At 39.1% G+C, this 14,345-nt stretch overlaps 1 protein-coding gene across 1 annotated transcript in view; it reads left to right on the forward strand.

Annotated features, from left to right (window-relative positions):
• DCHS2 (dachsous cadherin-related 2) overlaps window positions 1-14,345 on the forward strand; it is a 323,005-nt gene that overhangs the window by 181,011 nt on the left and 127,649 nt on the right. Inside the window, exon 3 of the mRNA XM_036762311.1 lies at window positions 12,751-12,982. Within this exon, the coding sequence (XP_036618206.1) occupies window positions 12,751-12,982 (232 nt within the window). The remainder of the gene's footprint in view (window positions 1-12,750; window positions 12,983-14,345) is intronic.

A 14,345-nucleotide genomic window follows, 5' to 3' on the forward strand; every position in this document is an offset into this window, starting at 1 on the left:
CTCCATCCACAACAAGCAACACATTGACAGATAGGCAGTGAAGTGTAATGGCAGACAGCTGGGTGAATGTGGGTAGGAACCTAACCTTTCTGACCTATGATTTCCTATTCAAAATGGGAATGGTGATACCTACCCGCCCAGCTTAGGGCCATGCTGCAAGGATCAGCTGTGACAGTTTATGTGGCAGGGATTTGAAAACCAAAGCACCGTATCGATGTAATGAGGCTTTCTTTTCCTACTTGGCTCAGCCCCGTAGAGCAATGACCACTGAGCGGCATTTCTCAAGGTCTCCGTTTGCCTCTGTCAGATTCAATAGAGCTAATATAATATATTTTGTTTGTCACTTGCAAATGGCTTTCATTTGTGAGCCTGTAAGAAAGGCACATTGAACAGTTTGCAGTCCTTATTAATTACAAAGATGGTTGTCTTTTAACAAGCCCAGCCTAGGACCCGAGGCAAGCCACTAACCCCCCACATTTTAGTTATAGAACAGGAATAATAGTACCTACAAGGGAAGCTAGTCGAATTAAGAAGTTGATGTTTATAAAGCACTGAAACTCCTTGGGTAAGAGGCACTATATAAATGCAAATTAGTATTGTAATTAAGTGATGCTTGAATTGCATTGCTGTGTGAGCATTCCTAAGATATTAAGGTATGGGGGTATTGTTTGCTAGGTGGCACAGTGGATGGAGAGCTGGGCCTGGACTCATCTTCCAGAATTCAAATCTGGCTTCAGATACTTTGGCTGTGTGACCCTGGGCAAGTCACTTAACCCTGTTTGCCTCAGTTTCCTCATCTGTTAAAATGAGCCAAAGAAGGAAATAGCAAACAACTCTAGTATCTCTGCCAAGAAAACCCCAAATGGGGTTGCAATGAGTGGGACACAGCTGAAATTAGTGAACAATATTGTTAAAATATGCAACGGAAGAAAAATCAATTGGCCCAAACAGTACTTCCTTTAAAAGTGACAAGAAGTATCATTTTTCACCCATAAATTTGTTTAACCTATATTGAGACTCTGATTTTCACAGACTCTTAAGAGCTGGAAGGGACAACACACCTCACACAGACTTCCTCTCTATTCTCACAGACACCACCCAGGTGCAGGCCCTAATCACCTCTTGCCTAGACTATTGCCATAGGGTGGGGAACCTGGAGCCTCGAGGCCACACGTGGCCTGAATCTTGGATTCAGTCAAAGGGTGGCACTTGAGGACCTAGAGGGCCACGTGTGGCCTTGTAGCTGAAGGTTCCTCACCTCTGGATAGCCTTCTAATTGTTCTCCTTGCCTCCAATCTCCTTCTACTCCAACCCATTCTCCACATAGCTACCAATGTGATTTTGCTGAAGCACAGGTCTGACCTTGTCACTCCCCTTCTCAAAAAACTCCAGGGGTTCCCTAGCTGCCCAGGATCTATCTACACACATATATATATATATATATATATATATATATATATATATATATATATATATATATCTACATATATATATATATATATCTATCTACATATATATATATATATATGTATGTATACACGGAGAGAGAGAGGAAAGGAGAGAGGGAAGGAGGGAGAGAGGGAGGGAGGGGGAGAGAGAGAGGGAAGGGGAAAGAGAGAGAGAGAGAGAGAGAGAGAGAGAGAGAGAGAGATTTTGTGAAGGTAGAAGAAACAGATTTGATAGGGAACTTACTAGAACAGTACCTGATGCATAGAAAGTGCTTAATAAATATTTTATCTGTCAAAATGCTTTATCATTATCAATCTAACTCATAAAGTAGCACATCCAATTTTCAAACAAATTTCATTTTTTGGAACATTCTTTCTTCTTTGAACCCAAATCCGTCACCCCCCTTTTTTTCACCTTCCAGACGTTGCTGTTCCTGAAACATGCTGAGTAAATCAACTTCCTTTCCCACATAGCAACCCTTCAAATATTTGAATATGAATGTCATGTTTCTGTAAGGTTCTTCTTCAGACAACATATTACTGATTCCTTTTAATTGCCCTTAGTATCTGGCCCAGGGGTAAAACTGTCCAGGAGATACTTGTCGATACAAACAAAGTCTTGGCTATTAATGAGCCATAGATTACATGGTGTTCAAATTTTATTTTTTTGCTTAAAAGTTTTTTTTTCCCCCTAAATGCCCAAAGTAATGCATTTCAGCTCTATCATTCTGTTTGCTCTGTCACTCACCCATTTAAAAAACCCCAAAGGCTCTCTCACCTCCAGGATCAAATATAAAATTCTCTGGCTTTTAAAGCACTTCATAACCTATTACCTACCTCGCTTTCCAATCTTCTCACACCTTATTTCACCTTGTATGCAGGTTGTCTCCCATGCATTAGACTGTGAGCTCCTTCAAGTCAGGAACTCTTTTTGCCTTTCTTCCTATCCCTAGCACTAGAATATAGTAGATACTTGATAAATGCCTGTTGGATTGGCTTCACCTATCATTCTTGTCTCTACTCCTCGAAGTCTAACTTCTTACCCTATTACTCTGTTGAAACAGCTTCCTAAAAGGTGCCCAGTGACTCCTCCTAATTTCAAAATTAAGTGCCTTGTTGGTAACATGACTTGGCCTAATGACCAGATCTTATTAAGGAGAAGCTCAATAGTCACCATACCCTATTGGACTGGAGCTGAAATGGTTGGTTCATAGCCCTGAAGTTAAAAAGCCTGGAAGCTAACGGTAGGAAACATTTCCTAGCAAAGACCGCAAGATAAGCTGAGAGAAGAATTCAATGAAGAGCAGAGAAGCCCAGGAGAGAATGGGAGGTGGATGGTAGCAAAGTTGTGACACCCATTAGGGTAGCAGTAGAGACATAATTCATTGCCCAAGTACAAATCCAACAGAGAACAGTATATTGACTTCACCAGAAGATATTAATAACCATACAGCAGAGATGTCAAACATACCATGATTGGCCGCATGTAGCTTGTGGTGCAGCCAGGACTAGGTTAAAATATAATTGGGAAACATTGAACATAATAAATAAAAATATAACAAAACATAGATAATGTTAGTCTGTGGTCTTCAAAGGCAATAAGTGGCCCAAAGGAATCTTATTTTAGTTTAGTTGCCCCCATTTCTATTTGAGTTTAACACCACTTCCCTATAATAGCAGAGGTGTGAAGTATCCCTTCATATATGTATCCCCACCAAACATGTTCTCTAAATGTATGACTTCCCTTATGCAGGATCCCTGTATGTGTCCACTCTTTCCAAAGATGGCATGTGTCTATGAGTGCATGCTCCAGGTTATCGGGAAGAATGTTTCATTGCTCCTTTTCTCAATATGCTAGCACAATAAATGAATTTGATTTTTTTTAAAAAAAGTTATTTTGATGTGGTTTGTTTTTACATCACAAATAGATACATATTCCCGTAGTACCCCTGTCTTAAAAAATGACAGAAATCTATTTTCTCTTCCTCTTTCCTCCTATCCCATTGGAAAAAGAAAAAAAGAAAAAACATTTCTTATGCCAAATATCCATAGTCAAGAAAAATACAAATTTCCTCAGTGGCTATTCTCTCTCTCTCTCTCTCTCTCTCTCTCTCTCTCTCTCTCTCTATATATATATATATATATATATATATATATGTATATATACACACACACACACACATACATTATGTATATATATACACATATATACACACACACATATATATATACACATTATGTATACACACACACATATATATGTACACATTATGTATACACACACACACACACACACACACACACATATATATATATATATGTATATATATTTCCTTTAATCATCCTCCCCACAATCTCATTTGCATTCAAAGAGGCTAATTTTTTCCCTTGTGTGGACTTTGCACAGAAGACATTAGTTTTTGTTGTTGTTCAGTCATTTCAGTCACGTCTGGCTCTCCACGACTCCATTTTGGGGTTTTGTTTGGCAAAGATACATTTCCTTCTCCAGCTTATTTTACTGATGAGAAAATTGAGACAAACAAGATTAAATGACTTACCCAGGGTCATACAACGAGTAAGTGTCTGAGGCCAGATTTAAACTCGTGAAGATGAGTCTTTCTGATATGTATGTGTGTATATATATATATATATATGTGTGTGTGTATACATATGTGTGTGTATGTGTGTACATACAGACACACACACCCATATACATACATACACACACAAATATATATGTACGTGTGTGTATGTATATGTGTATGTATGTGTATGTTTTTTCTGCGTCCTATATCTCCTGCTGTTGAGGGAAAAATCAGGGATACTGGAATCCCAAGACTAAAGTTCCCAGGACAAGGTGTCCTGGAATGAATTCTCGGACTCAAGCAGTCTTTAAGTCAAGTTGGCAAAAGTTTATTGATAAGCTTTGGGGGCAAGAGTTCTTAGGGACCCTGTAATCTGAAAGGGGACACAGGTAAAGATTATATAGGTTAAACTATAATAAAACATGAGCCAAATATGCTAATTAGGTGATTCCAGGCAAGATTAGGAAGCAGTTAAGGAGTGATTAGTTCTTAAAGGAACATGCACTTTTAGTATCTACTGTGTAGGCATTTTACCCCCAGCGTTCACTGGGAAATAGCCCATGGGGTGTGGGGCTACATGGAGGTGTGGTTTTAGGCTTGAAATGTCACTAAGTCAACTAATGGTCAGGACTGATTGGAAAATACCTAGCTGCTGCTTCCATCAACATCTTGTTAGACAAGATAAATGGAGTATACATATGTCTAAGTCTAGGATACATATGATAGGTCAGTGAGTAAATATCTTTATGAGCCAGTACACAGCCAGTTCAGGCAGTACACAGCCGGTTCAAACAAATAAATTCTATAGGTGCAGCTGGCTACTGTGTCAAGAAGAGAGGTAAGTATTTTGCTAGGGCTTGCTGTCCTTGGGCTGGAGAGAAACTGCCTGAGACAGTGTTTTAGGGCTAGGGAAAGATGTGATTTTGGAACTGGGGTCCAAGCACAGGCACCCAGGCACCCCATCACTGCTTTGAACTAATCAGGCCTTCTGCCTGATTCCTAAAAGTTAATACTGGCATTGGATTGGTGGACAAAAGTTTTAAGTGGATGTCAACACCTAGAGTTGACGCTTGGGTAGCTTTTACGGGACTCCCAGCCATGAGAAGAGGGTGCCACGGGTATGATGTTATTTTTTGTCATAGATATTCATGTGTATGTTGTATTTCCTACTGATTGCACGTTCCATAAGGGCAGGAGCTGTATCCTAACTAAACTTAGTGTCTTCCCCAGCACTGATCACTAGGCTTTGTACACAGGTACTTGGGCTGTGTGTGTTCACAGAAAGACATTCACTTAGCTTACAAATCAAAGTCTTTGTTTAGGGATTGGAGAGGCATCAACAAGGGCTATACGTAATCTTAGCCCTTCTTTTTTTATTTTTTATTTTTAGTTTACAACACATGGTTCTACATAATTTTGAGTTCCAGATTTTCTCCCCTTCCTCCTCCCTCCCTCCCCAAGATGACATGGAATCTCATATAACTACCATGTATAACTTCGCATTGAATTAATTTATACACTAGTCAAGTTGTGGAGAAGAATTATGACCAATGGAATGAATCATGAGAAAGAAGAGACAGAACCAAAAAAAAAACCCCAAAAACAAAAACAAAAGAGAAGCAAAAAAGGTGAGCATGTAGTGTGCCTCAATCTGCATTCAAACCCCACAGTTCCTTCTCTGGATGTAGATAGCATTCTCCATCGTGAGTCCTTTGGAGTTGTGCCTGCACCTTGTGTTGCTGAGAAGAGCGAAGTCTGTCAGGGTTGGTCCTCATGGAATCCATATATCTGTGGTTGTGTACAATGTTCTCCTGGCTCTGCTCCGCTCACTCAGCATTATGTTGTGTAGGTTTTTCCACGTTGTTACGAAGTCCGTATCATCCCCATTTCTTATGGTACAATAGTATTCCATTACCTTCATATACCACAGCTTGTTCAGCCATTCCCCAATTGATGGGCATCCCTTTGATTTCCAATTCTTGGCTACCACAAAAAGAGCAGCTATAAATATTTTTGTACATATGGATCCCTTTCCCTCTTGTGTGATTTCTTTGGGATACAACCCTAGAAGTGGAATTGCTGGGTCAAAGGGTATGAACATTTCTATGGCCCTTTGGGCGTAGTTCCAAATTACTCTCCAAAATGGCTGGATCATCTCACAACTCTACCAGCAATGTAACAATGTTCCAATTTTCCCACATCCTCTCCAGTATTTATCATCCTTCTGCTTTGTTATTTTAGCCAATCTGAGAGGAGAGATGTGGTATCTAAGAGTTGTTTTGATTTGCATTTCTCTAATCAGTAGTGATCCAGAGCATTTTTTCATATGCCTATAGATAGCTTTAATTTCTTCCTCTGAAAACTGCCTGTTCATATCCTTTGACCATTTCTCAATTGGGGAATGGCTTGTATTCCTATATATTTGGCTCAGTTCCCTGTATATTTTAGAAATGAGTTCTTTATCAGAGATACTAGTTGCAAAGATTTTCTCCCAATTTTCTGCTTCCCTCCTAATTTTTGTTGCATTGGCTTTTTTTGTACAAAAACCTTTCAATTTAACGTAATCAAAATTATCCATTTTGCATTTTGTAATGCTCTCTATGTCTTGTTGGGTCATGAATTCTTTTCTTTTCCATAAATCTGATAAGTAAACTATTCCTTGCTCTTCCAAATTACTTATAGTATCAGCTTTTACTCCTAAATCATGAACCCATTTTGACTTTATTCTGGTATATGGTATAAGATATTGGTCTATGCCCAGTTTCTGCCCTACCATTTTCCAATTTTCCCAACAGTTTTTGTGAAATAGTGAATTATTAGCCCAGAAGCTGGCCTCTCTGGGTTTATCAAAGAGTAGATTGCTATAGTTGTTGACTTCTCTATCTTGTATTTCTATCCTATTCCACTGATCCACACCTCTGTTTCTTAGCCAGTACCAGGTAGTTTTGATGACTGCTGCTCTATGGTACAGTTTAATATCTGGTATGGCAAGGCAACCTTCTCTAGCATTTCTTTTCATTAATACCCTAGATATTGTAGACCTCTTGTTTTTCCAGATGAATTTTGTTATAATTTTGTCCAGCTCAGTAAAATAATTTTTTGGTAGTTTGATTGGTATGGCACTGAATAGATAGATTAATTTAGGTAAAATTGACATTTTTATTATATTAGCTTGGCCTAACCATGAGCAACTGATATTTTTCCATTTATTCAGATCTGACTTTATTCACATGAAAAGTGTTTCATAGTTATGTTCATATAGGCCCTGGGTTTGTCTTGGCAAATAGACTCCCAAATATTTTATAGTGTCTACAGTGACTTTGAATGGAATTTCTCTTTCTATCTCTTGCTGCTGGGCTTTGTCAGTAATGTATAGGAATGCTGAGGATTTATGTGGGTTTATTTTATATCCTGCAACTTTGCTAAAGTTGCTTATTATTTCAAGTAGTTTTTTACTTGATTCTCTAGGATTCTCCAAATAAATCATCATATCATCTGCAAAAAATGATAATTTAGTTTCTTCTTTTCCTATTCTAATTCATTCAATTCCTTTTTCTTCTCTTATTGCTACAGCTAATGTTTCTAGTACCAAATTGAATAGTAGGGGTGATAATGGACATCCTTGTTTCACCCCTGATCTTATTGGGAATGCATCTAGCTTATCCCCATTACAAATAATGCTTGTTGATGGCTTTAGGTAGATGCTATTTATAATTTTAAGGAAGGTTCCATTTATTCCTATGCTTTCTAGTGTTTTTAATAGGAATGGGTGTTGTATTTTGTCAAAGGTTTTTTCTGCATCTATTGAGATGATCATATGGTTTCTGCTAGTTTTGTTGTTGATATGGTCAATTATGCTAATAGTTTTCCTAATATTGAACCAGCCTTGCATTCCTGGAATAAATCCTACCTGGTCATAGTGTATTATTCTCGTGATGAGTTGCTGCAATCTTTTTGCTAATATTTTATTTAAAATTTTCGCATCAATATTCATTAGGGAAATTGGTCTATAATTTTCTTTCTCTGTTTTGACTCTACCTGGTTTGGGTATTAGTACCATGTTTGTGTCATAAAAAGAATTTGGTAGGACTCCTTCTTCACCTATTTTCCCAAATAGTAAAGTATGGCCTTCCCTGCCCCTCCCCTCTGCCTTTCTCCACCCTATCTGTGATGAATTTGACTATCCTTTCCATTCCCCTTCTTGGAGGAGAAAAAGAAGAAAGGATACCCATAAGAGAGCAGACAAGAAGGAGGGAATTCAGAGGGAAGAAAAGGAACTTTGGGTGGAGTTCTATAACAGATTTTAATCTTAGGAGTGGGATGAAATTTAACTCCACAAAACAGTCTGAGATTGCTATTTTCTCTTTCTTCCATCTATGGCACTTCATTGACAACTTTTTGGAATGCAGTGGTGGCTATGACTTTCCCTGCCTCTACTGCATTCCTGATCTTCCAGAGCAGGGGAAAAGGGGACTGCCGGGAGTGCTGATGGCAGCAGCTGCAGTCATCACCCCATCAGCCACCTCCGTCTGAGATTCTGCACTTCGTAATCAGCTTTGCCCTTGAACTTCATTGCTCTGGGAAGCTGAAAATTGTGGCTGTTTCCAGAGGAGTATTTAGCAACCTTTCTCAAACTGTGATCCACCGAGCACCCCCAGGGCAAGAGTCGTTCTCCTCCCAACCCTAGTAGAGTCAGACATCTGTTCATCCACACTCTGCCTCCCCCTCTCCACTCCCCACATATATCTTAGACATGCAAACATGCCAATCACCTTCTTTACTCTTCCTGCCAAGGTTATTATTCCCTCTTCCTCTCCCTACTCCCTTAGGTTAAAAAAAATTAGGAAGAGGAATGACTCAGTTTAAAAATCCTGGCTGTTGTAGCATAACATGATCAAAGCAAAGTGCCAACATGCATTAGCTAGAAATGGAAAGCTGCGCTTTAATGTAGCCACATACATGGTACCTAAGAGAAAGGGAAAATACAATCAATGAGTGTGCTGATGGGGGATGGGGAATGAGACAAGAGAAGACTCCATCTATTGACAATGTGGCTACTTCTTGGTGTCCTTCCTCAGCCCCTTGAAGGCAGCTGCTCTCACATAACACTCTTTTCTATTGTTTCTCTGCCTCAGCAATTGTTTCTTGTGATTTGGGGTGGGGGAAGTTAATTAACGAGAAAGGCCACATGGTGTGGAAAGAAGGTCCTTCCATAGCTTTCTGAAAAACAAGTTTGGCATTTTAAGAAGCCTCATTGACTTTTCCAGGCCACTAGAGGGAATATTTACTACAGAAAAGCAGAAATATATTAAACAGTCCCCCAGTGGTCTGAAAGACTAGTATTGGCCCTACTTTTAGGCTTGTAAGCAATTCATTATTCTGTGTGATGTTAGTTAACGGCCTCCCATCAGTCTGTCAGCAAGCATTATTAAGTGCTTACTATGTGCCAAGGACTATGCTAAAAGCTGGGGACACAATAAAATGCTAAATGAAGTCCCTGCCTTCAAAGAGCTCGAATTCTAGTAGGAGAGACAACATGTAAGTAACTAGGTAGATAGAAGGTATATACAGAATAGATCAAAGGTAATTTAAGAGGGGAAGGCATTAGTAGCCTGGAGGGTTGGAAACAGCTAAGGCCTTTTACAGAACAGCTGGGTAGCCCAGTGGATAAAGTATCAGGCCTGGAGTCGGGAAGACTCATCTTTATGAGTTCATATCCGACCTCAGACGCTTACTAGCTGTGTTGGAGTAAGGTTGCTAGCGTAGGTAACTGGGAAGATGATAGTGCCCTCAACGCAGTTATAACGGCTTTTTGCCTTTATAAGGGCAGTTATAAGGAGGAGACTTTGGGAGGAAAGACAATTAATTCTGTTTTGAACATGTCGAGACTGAGATACCTATGGGGCATCCACTTCAAGATGTCTAAGAGGTATTGGAAATGAATAACTGAAGCTTAGGAGAGAGACTGAGGCACCAGATTGGATGTAGAGATACAGAATCATCTGTGTAGCTATGATAAATGAATGAGAGTTGGTGAGATCACCAAGTGAATGAGTGAAAGGGACTTGGGACAGAGTATTGGGAGAACCTTTTCTCCTTAAAAAAAAAAAAAACATTCCTACACCCGCTGATATGATAGTGCGTAGAGTTCCTTCATTCATTCTTTTGGGCAAAGACATCAAGCCACATCTTTAAAATGCATAGTCACTGCTTTCATTTCTCCAGAAGAATTGTTAAGAGCAAGCCACTCTTGAAAACTCGATGCCCACATCTTTCCATTAAAACTGTTAAAGGCTGCACTGTCCTGTAAACTAAGATTCCTTCATGGTATCGGACAATACAGGATGCTTGATGGGCAGAAATAATCTCACCAAAGTAAACTTTCTCAAGTGAGAGATGAAGAGAGATATTTACTATCAGCAGATACATAGGCTTTGGGGACATAGCCAGTTGGTTTGGTTATGCACATGTAAGAAACAAATCCACCCCAAATAGCATCTATCACTCAAGAATAGAATAATTAATAGTAATCATAAAGGCGTAGACACGCATTCCTGTAAACAGGATATAGCTATATTGCATGTCCTAGACCCAGGCAGACTATCTTACAACCATAGGTCTAGGAACTAGAAGGGACTTCAAAGGTCGTCTAGAGGTCACCCCATTACTTTACAGATGGGGAAACTGAGGCCTAGGGAGGCTAAGTGATTTGCCCCAGTCATACATACAGTGACAAAGTCAGGGATTGGCCACAGGTCCTCTGACTCCATACACACTAATCTTTCCACTGTACTAGGTCATGCAGTGGCTTTCACCTCCTAACCCATTACAAAGATGGGAAAGTTGTATCTTGCTTCTTCTCCGCTCAAAAGAGTACTTACTGTCACTTTCTGCTCTGCCTACCAGGAAGAAAGAAGGAAAGAAGAGAACAAGACCTGGAAGGCTGCATTTAAGCTCCATTCATTTATTTGGTCTAGATTCTGGACCTAGAGTCTCTACTCTTTCTCCTTAGTACCTCCTTGAAGGTTGGAGGCAACATTTGATCTTTATCATTCCCAGATCTATACCAGAGCCAAAGGTTAATGAAGGATTTTCCCTCTTTCCTCTGCCCCTACACTCCTTTTATTGAATCAGTTTTGAAATGAAGTGATTTTTCCTTGATAATAGCTAATAAATTATTATAATTAGATAATATAGCTATTATATAGATATATTTTATATTTATATATTATATAGATATACTTTTATATCTATATATAATTATATATAATCTATAACTAGATAATAGAAATAAGATAATAATGAAAAAGTAATAATACTAATAGATAATAATGGTTTGATCCTTCCAAATGCCTCATCAGGACGCCATTTTGTTTGGATTGGAGCAGAGTAGGGAAGGAGTGAGATATTATGCCTCCCACTCCCCCATTTAAACAGTTAGAAGGTCACTTGGTGTCAGATGGTGATTATGATATTGCCAAGGATAGCTAATCAATCAAGACCCTAACATTAGGCTCTTAGCAATCATTAACACCCTATCTTGAAATAATTTATCCTATTAGCAGGAAGGCATTTAGACCCTGAGGGAATGAACTTAGGATGATTGAATTTTGATGAGGAGAGAGAAGAGGGCAAGATTTGGAGCCTGAATAATAATATATGGAGGATGGACCTGACCAGGTGGTGGTGGAGGGAACCTGGACAATTAAAATGAGAGAGGAATAGCACTGAATTTCACAGCAGAAAGAACTGGATTAAGTTCCTACTTCTGATAATCACTTAGCTCAAAAAACAAGAAGGACGTTAGATGAGTCACTTAATCTCTCTTGGGCCTCACTTGCATCATTTTAAAAATGAAGTGGTTAATTTTTATGCTGGTGAAAATGAATAACTGTCATATCCCTAAAACAAACAAACAAACAAAAAAAGAGGTGATTAGACTTGATGGACTCAAGGTCACTTCCTGCTTTAAAATCTACCTATTAGAACTATTGGAAGGTTGTGTGTGTGTGTGTGTGTGTGTGTGTGTGTGTGTGTGTGTGTGCGAGAGTGTGAGAGAGTGTGTGAGTGAGAGTGAGAGAGAGAGAGAGAGTGGGAGAGAGAGGGAGAGATCTGAAATCAGGAAGAAAGGCCTATGCTAAAAGAAGATGTGAGAGCATAAAAGACAAACTTCCTAGGTTTCCCCAACATTAGTCTATTTAAAGGTATAATATGCTAACTAACAAATATACTAAGTGTACTTGAATCATTCAGCAAACAGTCATAAGTCCTCACTATATACCAAGTGAAAACAAAAGGAAAACGATTCTTCCTCTCTAGAAGCTCGCATTCTGAAAGAGGAGACAGTATGGAAGATAGCTACATAAAAAATACATTCAGACTAGATAGATTCAAGGTAGCAGAGAAAAAGGCAGGAGCAACTGGGAGGAAAGGTCCGTTAAGCACTGGGACTGTATCACTCAAGCATCTGTACTCTTGAGATGTGATACCTATCAAGGAAATATTATTTGTATCATCTGCTCAATGCTTTAATAAACAGTTAAAGTATTATACAGTGTTACTAAGAATACTAAGAAATGGTGTCTTAAGGTTAAAAGTACTGTAATTTAGATTTTTTTGTTGTTTAAAAATTTCATTCTGGTTTCAGGCTGCTAGTTATCCTTCCATCCATCATTTAGCAGAGCGGTGTTTTTAATAGTTTCTCATTTATCCAACAGGGTGGACTAAGTGCCCAAGCTTTTGTTCGAGTGGAACTGAAGGATGTAAATGATAATCAACCTGTTTTTAACCCGGCCTCCTACGTGGCGAGCATCAGTGGTCACACACAGCCAGGCACGGAGATTCTCAACGTTGTTGCTACTGATAGGGACGCTGGAGTATATGGAGTGGTGTCCTATGAGCTCATTCCAGGAGACTTCTCCTCTCTCTTCACCATTGACTCTGCCACAGGTATGTAAGAAGTTTAGGCAGGGCTAGAATCAATCTTAGGACAATTTTCTTCTGAAAGCAATGGCTTCTGTGTAAGAGTGAGAATACACGAACCAGAAAATTAGATTGCGTTGTTTGGAAAAGAAGGAGCTATTTCTTACAACAAATGATATCTTGATATAAAGAACTAGATGACGTGTAATTAATGCTCAGGAAAGATGAGCCAAAAAGCTATTTTGTTGGTAGATAACCTCTATATGAAGTATACTGCTATAGTTTTTTGTCCAATCTGTAGTATATTAAAATACCCTTTCTGGGAAGGTTGCCTTGCTTATTAAAATGTTCACTTATTAACATTCTGTACCTGGAAACATCCATTTCAGGGATTGATAAATAATATCAGTGGAAAGAACGCTGGGCCAGCCTCGGAAGAACTGGATCCTAACTAGCTATGAAACCATGAATGGGTCACTTGGTCTCTCTGAGTCTCATTTTTCTCATCTGTAAAATGAAGGTGATGAATTAGATCATCTGCAAGGTTTTTTTCCAGATTTAAAAAAAAATCTGTTATTCTAAAGGATACCAGGTACAGGGTAACTTTTGTCCCAAAGGAATCTATCTTTCTAAAGAATTGTTGGTTTCTGTAAAGCATAACCTTCCTCTGTTTATTGCTAATGGAAAGATTTTTAAATACCTTAGAAAACAGGGAAATATTGAAACTCCGAGTATCTACTTTAGCAACCACTTACATGATTAGGTATTAAGTGAGCCAGGGAAAGGCCTCTAGAGTTGACAAGAATAGAATCTCTGTGGGAGATTCAGGAAAGGATGTGGAATAGAGAAGCAGGATGTGCAAATGTGGAGTGCGGTCTGCTCTGTCAGAGGGGCTTGCTGTGTTGGTTGACTTTGCTTAAATGTTCTGTTAAGAGGAAGGGCTTAGCGGACAGTGGGGGGTGGAGTAGAAGAGAAACTCAAGGGGAAATGATTATGGAGTTAAAACAAAAGGCAACAATAAATTAAAAGAAAAGAAGTAAAGGACATGTCCATGAATTGTATTGATGAGAAGATGTAAATCAATTGCATTCTGTGCTGGGGTGGGAGAGTGAAAAGAAGGAAATAAGCATTTTTATAGCATCTATTAGGAGCCAGCCCTGTGCTAAGCACTTAACCACAAACCTGTGAGGAGGTAGGTACTGTTATTATCCTCACTTTACAGTTGAGGAAACTGTGCCAAACAGAGTGATTTGCCCAGGCTCATGCAGCTGGTAGGTGTCTAAGGTCATATTCGAACTCAGATCTTCCTGACTCCAGGCCTAGGGCTCTCTACCCATTATGCTGCTGAGTTTCCTTGACAGAAAAACCAGAGACAGAAAATCCAGGTTCA

This window comes from Trichosurus vulpecula, chromosome 6, assembly GCF_011100635.1.
Source record: "Trichosurus vulpecula isolate mTriVul1 chromosome 6, mTriVul1.pri, whole genome shotgun sequence".
Taxonomy (NCBI): Eukaryota; Metazoa; Chordata; class Mammalia; order Diprotodontia; family Phalangeridae; genus Trichosurus; species Trichosurus vulpecula.